The following is a 7304-nucleotide window of genomic DNA, read 5'->3' on the forward strand; positions in this document are numbered from 1 at the left end:
TGGGGACCCCGGCCGGGAGGTGCGCGGGGTCCGCGCCGCGCGGGGCGGGCGTCAGGTTGCGGCTCGTCCCAGCGGCGGGTGTCTGGAGAGGCCTCGGGTGGCAGGGGGTTGCGACTGGGGGCGACAGTCTCGGGATCGCTCGCGGGAGGCCAAATCAGGGGTCCCAAGTAGGAGGCGTTGGGCCGTACCCCGTTTGGGGGGACCATTTGCTTTGGGGGCACAGGAGGTAGTCCCAGCGCTAAGGAGCTGTCTGCACGGAGCTGTCTGAGGCTATTGCAGCCCGCGTCCTTCCCGGGCCACGGAGGGACCCCACCCTCCCCGCCGCCCCCTCAGCAGTGGGTCTCAGCCATTTCACCTGTTCTACGCCCCACTTTGTCTCTGGGGCGTCCACTCAACCCTCCATCTCTGGGCTGTCCCTCAGCTCTTTGCGCCTAAGTAAAACAAATCTTTTATATATATATATATATATATATAGCTTGTTTTTACATCATTTTGTGCCTTTTTCCATCTTAGTAAGACACATTTGTTAAGCTTAAGAGAATATATTCATTAGATTTCAGCCAAAGGCAGGCTCCTGTCTTTCGTTTCAGGCCCTCCCAGAGGGTCCGTTCAGTCCTTAAGTTAGCACATTTCCTGTGACACGATGCCTCTCCTCTAGGTCTGCTAGGTGGTAGCTGCAAGTTCAGCTGCCTTCAGTTGAGGCAGCTCAGAGTGAGGATATCCTGCGCGGTGTGGGGTCCCTTCCACGGTAAAGCCCATACTCATCAGCTTTCAGAATCTAGAAAAATCGAGGCTCTTCCCTTTTCCACTTTGGGGATACTTGGTGTGCAGACATTCTCCCAGAATGCAACGTTGGCTTTTTTTATGAAGTGAATCTTTTCAAACTTAGTTGAGTGAAGAAAGAATCATTTGTCAAAGTTACATTCATAGTTAGCGTTTTAACTTGAAAAGTACCTCAGGCAAACTAAGAATGGAAATAAAGGTTAGTTCTGACTTTAGTGCCACCAAGAGCAGTTGTTGATGATCCAGGCAGATGGTCTTGAAAATTTATCTGATTTGTGGATTGAGCCACGTAAGTGTAGCTGGAGTTGTGAAAAAGATAAACATTACTTTTAGCCCTGACCTGACCTACTTGGAAAACCAAGGCTACTGGCTCATTTAAAGTAACTGCGATCTTTTAAAAAATTTACCTTGGTTCTGTTCATTAACAATCTTTTACCCACGGGGCTATTCTCTGACCTTGTCATTGTTTTTTCTTTAACCTCTGAAGGTTGAGGTAGCCTATAGGAGACTTGACGCATAAGTAATAGGTCACTAAATTGGCATCCATTTGTCTCAATTTTCTGACCTTCTTCCCCCTTTTGACACACTAGCAATTGTTGATCAAGTTAGATAGCTTAATTTTCTGTATGGAATATCTCTCTCTGATAGTGCTCAGATCATTTCCTCTGGTGGGTGCTGACTATTTTGTTTCACTTACATACTCCAAACTACAAACACACACTTTCCAGTCCTCAGACGCGTGAGTCTAGGGACAAGTCGGTCCTAAGAAGCGAAAGGAAGTTCTGCAGGGACCTCAGAACGTGCTGACACTGTCAGTGCCTTGCTGTGCCAGACGAGGCGGCCCTGGCCTGCAGGAGCAGCTGCCTTTGCACACAGCCCTCTGCTGCAGCTGGGGCCCCACAGGGCGCTGAGTGCAGACACCCAGAACCCGGATCTGGGTGGACCAGCTGGGCGCAAGCTGCGAGCAACGGGTGCCCAGGGCCAGTCAGCCACTGGCCTTGGCCAGTCAGACTCAGGGTGGGCACTGGATGGATGGACCCCGCCCCAGGGGCAGTGAAGAGGGGGCCATTCCCAGCGCTCAAGGTGGGTAAAGCAGCTGCCAGCAGCTGCCCTGCACAGCAGAGGAGAAGCCGAGGAACTGTCTGCCCAAGAGGGACGTTGCCTGATGGGACACAAAGGCCCAGAGCTGTTAACACTGGGTGTCTCTGAAGCTGCCACCGACGGTCTGGTCGTGGCCATCAGCACTGGCTAATATGTCCAGCGACTGTAACTGACACTGTCTGAGTGAAGTAACCGCCACTTCACCTGATGTGAAATAAACCCCTTGGCTTGTTGCTGGAGCCTCAGGTCTCGCAGTTCTGTGCATGGGTGAGACTGTCCTCTGAACAGGCATGTCTTTCCTTCGGCCTTAGCCCCTGGTTTTGTGTTTGGCCTTGGGGGGCTTTCGGGGCTCAGAGCCCCATAGGTGGTGGCCGTGCCATCCTTCCCTCTGGCACCATGTCTGGTCTTCCTTTTGCCTCAGTTGCCCCGTTGCAACATGAGGACAAATAAAATAGCAACTTGCACACCGGAGCGTAGAGGTTCAGCAGTGAAGGACGATCGAAGCACATGAGTAGTGGTCTAGGGTATATTACAATAATGTAAAATGAGAGTAAGAACTCACTACAGAGGAGTATTTTAATTTTATAATTGCATTCAAATTAGTGTCTTCAATCAGTATCTCTGAGTTGACTGTAGACAAAATACAGGAGAGATGTTCTTAAATTTTAGGTGTATAAAACATGCTCATAGAAAAACCTTATCTATGTAAACAGTGGATTTGCTTTGACATTTATTTGATGTAAATAATGTAAGTCTTTAGGGAAGACTTACTGTAACGTTTGGGCCAAGACTCAGGTGAATTTTTAACCCAAGTGATCACTTGAATGGAGACTTTCCCTTTTTCTTTTTAAATGAGATACAGCTCACATATTGTAGCTCACCCCTCTGAAACACACAGTTCTGTGGTTTTTAGTATTTCACTGACTGAACAACTGTCATCACAGTCTAAATGTTAGGACCTTTTTGATCCCTCATAGCAGAACTTTGTACTTATCAGCAGTAGCTCCGTGAAGTTTACTCTCCTATCCAGAAACTTCCCTGTTGGGAACCTCACATATGTGGAATCATGCAATACATGGTCTTTTGTGACTGTCTCCTTCACCTCATAGAATGTTTTCAAGATTTCAAATGTATGAATTCTGTTTTAAAATCAAACGGAGATCTGCCTGTCCAAAAATAACTTGAAATAAAAATCCCTTTGCAGTATGAGTAAGATAATTAAATGAGATTTTTTGTTGTTGTTGTTTCTCCTTTTGCCAGACCAGCTTTGCTGTTTCAAAACAATGGAGAAGACTCAAGAAACTGTCCAAAGAATTCTTCTGGAACCCTATAAATACTTACTTCAGCTACCAGGTAACAAACATATGGCCCATGTAGGACCAAGTTTCTACTGTCTCTGCTGTTGTGTCCTTCACAAAGAGCATGGCCATCCAGTCATCCTCCAGGGAGCGTAGTCTTTCATTTTGTGTGATTTGGTTGTATATAATAGAGAACTTGGACCCCCTTCTCTTCACGCTTTGCCACCTGCCAGATTCCTTTTAGAGGTCTGCCTCCCCAGATGGGTTAGATCCTTGGCCAGGGGTTGAACTCATACTGCAGTGGCTGCTGATTGCTTGATAGTGCTGAGACTTACCCCCTTATGCCACCAGGGAAGCCCTAAACTTTATTTTCCTTTGCACAGTTGTGCAAAAGAGTGACATCTGTTAAATTGAAAGCTAGAAAAATTATATAATAAGGTGATTGCTACCAGGCCATCTTAAGAGTTAGTAAACAAAAAATAGAGCTTCTAGAACCCAGAGAGCCTTCCCTTCTAGACTTCTCACAGAAAGTGAAATTCTATCACCTTAAACATATGCTGAGAACTTGTGTTGGGATGACAAGTGCAGGGAAAATATAGGTAAGACTTATAAAGCACTGTTTTTGCTTACTTATGTAATTATTTCCCTGAAACCTAATCTAAATTAGGCCGGATTCACTTTAGCGGGAAGCTCCTAGAACATTTTTGTTAGATGAACTGGTTGTAGTATTCCACCTACCATTCTTTATACTGACCTAAAACAACTAATGGTAACCTTTTTTGAGCTTTCCATTTAAGAGAAAACTAGTTTGGAAAAGCTAACGGCCCTTGTCAAAATAAAGAGATTAACTTTTGACTAAACTTGGGGTGTGAAAAGGTAATATGCAAGGTATGGAAATCATCTTAAGGAATGGTAAATAATTTTAAAAGGTAATTTTATGAGATCATTAACATCAAAGTACATGTCACTGTAAATACCTGTAATTTTCTGCAGTAAGCAGTTAACTGCCACTAACTAGATTGACTTCCTTTCCAGAAAGAAATGGATTAATATCGTGGTCCCTAATGATAAACCCCCATTCCACATTTTGCTACAAGATGAAAAGAGTAAGCTTCAGTGAGACATTGAAGTTCTTTGAAATTCATTTTGAAATTCATTGCTGATTTTGAGTATACATTTCACTTCAACAAAGTAACCCAGCCATGGCAGATTACTATGAGGAATGGGTTGATAGGCTGGATTTTTCCATTCCTATCAGTTTTATAATAAAAAGTTCCTGAATTTGCTTCTTTTGATTAAAATGTTCATTTTATTGTCAATTTTTTTATTTCATTATAGGTAAACAAGTGAGAACCAAACTTTCACAGGCATTTAATCATTGGCTAAAAGTTCCAGAAGACAAACTACAGGTATTCATTCAGACAACTCTCCTAACTTTTTCTTAATCCCCATGTAATTAATTAATGTCATGCAAAAAATACTCGTGATTCCTAAACCAGTTTTTCATTTTTCTTTTGCGTAGAAGAACTGGGGTATAGGCCAGAGGTGTGGGGGTTGATGGGATTCACCAAAGACAGAAAGGGAAGCCAGGAGCATTTTACTGAAACACACTGCTAAGGGGAGGTGCAGGCAGGCCATCTTGGAGTGGTCTGCTGCACCCTGTGGGTCCACTCCTTGTTCAGGAATTGAACTCAGACTGGAGCACTGAGGCTTCACCCCTCGGCCACCAGGGAGGCCCTCTTAATTCCATTTCATACTCATGTAGCACTTTATGTTATGCTTTACATAATTACTAGTGGTAATTTTCGATTTCCCCCCTTAGATCATCATTGAAGTGACAGAAATGTTGCATAATGCCAGTTTACTCATTGATGATATTGAAGACAACTCAAAACTTCGACGTGGCTTTCCCGTGGCACACAGCATTTATGGAATTCCATCTGTCATCAATTCTGCAAATTACGTGTATTTCCTTGGTCTAGAGAAAGTTTTAACTCTCGATCACCCAGATGCAGTCAAGATTTTTACCCGCCAGCTTTTGGAACTCCATCAGGGGCAAGGCCTGGATATTTACTGGAGGGATAATTACACATGTCCCACCGAAGAGGAATATAAAGCTATGGTGCTGCAAAAGACAGGTGGGCTGTTCGGGTTGGCGGTAGGTCTCATGCAGGTGTTCTCTGATTATAAAGAAGATTTAAAGCCTCTACTTGATACACTTGGGCTCTTTTTCCAAATTAGGGATGATTATGCCAATTTACACTCCAAAGAATATAGTGAAAACAAAAGCTTTTGCGAAGATCTCACGGAAGGGAAGTTCTCCTTCCCCACCATTCATGCTATTTGGTCGCGACCTGAAAGCACCCAAGTGCAGAACATTTTGCGCCAGAGGACCGAAAACACAGATATCAAAAAGTACTGCGTCCACTACCTTGAAGATATAGGTTCTTTTGAATATACTCAAAATACTCTCAAAGAGCTTGAGTCCAAAGTCTACAAACAGATCGAGGCCTGTGGCGGGAACCCTGAGCTAGTAGCGCTAGTCAAGCACTTAAGTAAAATGTTTAGAGAAGAAAATGAATAGTATTGGTCCATCCTGATTAACCTGGTAGCTTATCTTAGTTGATTTTTTTTTTCCCGTTTGGCCTTTCCTTTTAAAATTTTTGACCCAAGCTGTTTATCTCCAAAAACTGGATGAGCAAGACTGAGGTTTCAGTTTGAAATCTTGATTTCACTTCCAAATGTGCTTTGTTGGATCCTTGCAGCCTTCTCTGCCAGGGATGTTCATTGATTCTATCAATAAAGAGGAAATCAATCTACAGGAATTTTTTTTTAAACAGGATTTTATTTATGCATGCATGCAAGAGCCATGGTGTGAAGGGGGCTGTGGGAGGCAGGCTGTGCGTAGATTCACCAGAGACAGTGGGGAACAGAATAGGAGATTGACAGAAATATAGTGCTGGGGGAACCCTCAGGCAAGACAAGAGGTCTGAGGTGACATGTGGGTGCTGCAGTAGCTGCAGAGGGCTTCATAGTGCGGAGACTGAACCCCTGGGAGGCTCTTCCGGGACTTTTATCCAGATGTTTCTGACTTCTGTGTGGGCAGTTCCTGGGTGTATTTCCTGCTGCTGTAAGCTAAGTGGCTACCGCAGCTAGCTGGCCATAGCAACTCCTTTTCCCTCCTAAATGTGGCTGCTGCGATGAGCTCAGTCGCTCCCTGTAAACTCCCTCCCTGAAGACCAGTGGACCCAGTGAGGTCTCTGGCTCTTTCCTTACCTAAGCCCTTCCTCTCTGTGCTACCTCGCAAAGGTGTCTCCATTTAATGAAATTTATGGCTAGCCTGAATTCTTTACTTTTTCCCTTCTGTGATTTAAATTCTTGTGCCCCAAGCCTGATTACTGTCGAGTACAGAGTACAGCAGTGCCTGTTCTTTGGGGGAGAAAGTGGGCACGTGGGTACAGTATCTCAGGAAGGAGACTTTCCAATAGTTTATTTTCCTTCAGTGGCAGCTAAGTCAGCTCAGTCTGAGCTCTGGGAGTACTCTCCTCACCACTCAGCATTACCCCACCTCCCAGGCAACTGACCTGCCCTTGATGAAAAGCAAGCAGGTTAAAGCTAAGCCTGGGGCCTGGCAGAGCAGCTGAAGGCCACGGTGTCAGGCACTAGTGGGCTGCTCAGTGCCTTCACCCTGACTCTCCCTTGTGTATAATTTCTCCCCAAAGCCCCGAGATCATCTGTGGCCAGTAAGTGGGGGGAGAGACCCCGACTTCGGCGTTAGAAGTCTTACAGTAGCGCAAAGGGGGAGTAGTTTGGTGGGAGCAGTTCTCGCAAAGCCTCCTGACTCTTCAGAAAGTCGAGTACTGTCTTCCCGAGCTTTTAAACGGAGCCCTGCGTTTGAGCTGGTTAGTGGCCTTTCCTGACCGCTGTGAACGGGCCCTTCGGGTGCTCAACTGGCCAAGGCGCCGCTCTGAGCCTGGCGGCTCCTCAGCACGGGTCATCGCAGGCCAGGGGCGACCAGGAGCGACCCGCCAGTCTGACAAGTCTCGGTCGCGAGAAGCAAGAAAGCGACGCCGGGACGCGCCAGCGCCGAGCGGCGCGGGTCGCGGCGGCCCAGCCCGGGTC

General features: G+C 45.9%; 1 protein-coding gene across 1 annotated transcript in view; it reads left to right on the forward strand.

The window, feature by feature from the left end:
* The window catches only part of GGPS1 (geranylgeranyl diphosphate synthase 1), a 6539-nt gene extending 542 nt beyond the window's left edge, over nt 1-5997 (forward strand). The window contains exons 2-4 of the mRNA XM_004691024.2: nt 3145-3237; nt 4521-4591; nt 5005-5997. Of these exons, the coding sequence (XP_004691081.1) occupies nt 3168-3237; nt 4521-4591; nt 5005-5766 (903 nt within the window). The 5' untranslated portion in view covers nt 3145-3167 and the 3' untranslated portion in view covers nt 5767-5997. The remainder of the gene's footprint in view (nt 1-3144; nt 3238-4520; nt 4592-5004) is intronic.
* The last annotated feature ends 1307 nt before the right edge of the window (nt 5998-7304 follow it).

This window comes from Condylura cristata, unplaced genomic scaffold (assembly GCF_000260355.1).
Source record: "Condylura cristata isolate star-nosed mole 26May11 unplaced genomic scaffold, ConCri1.0 scaffold00029, whole genome shotgun sequence".
Classification (NCBI taxonomy): domain Eukaryota; kingdom Metazoa; phylum Chordata; class Mammalia; order Eulipotyphla; family Talpidae; genus Condylura; species Condylura cristata.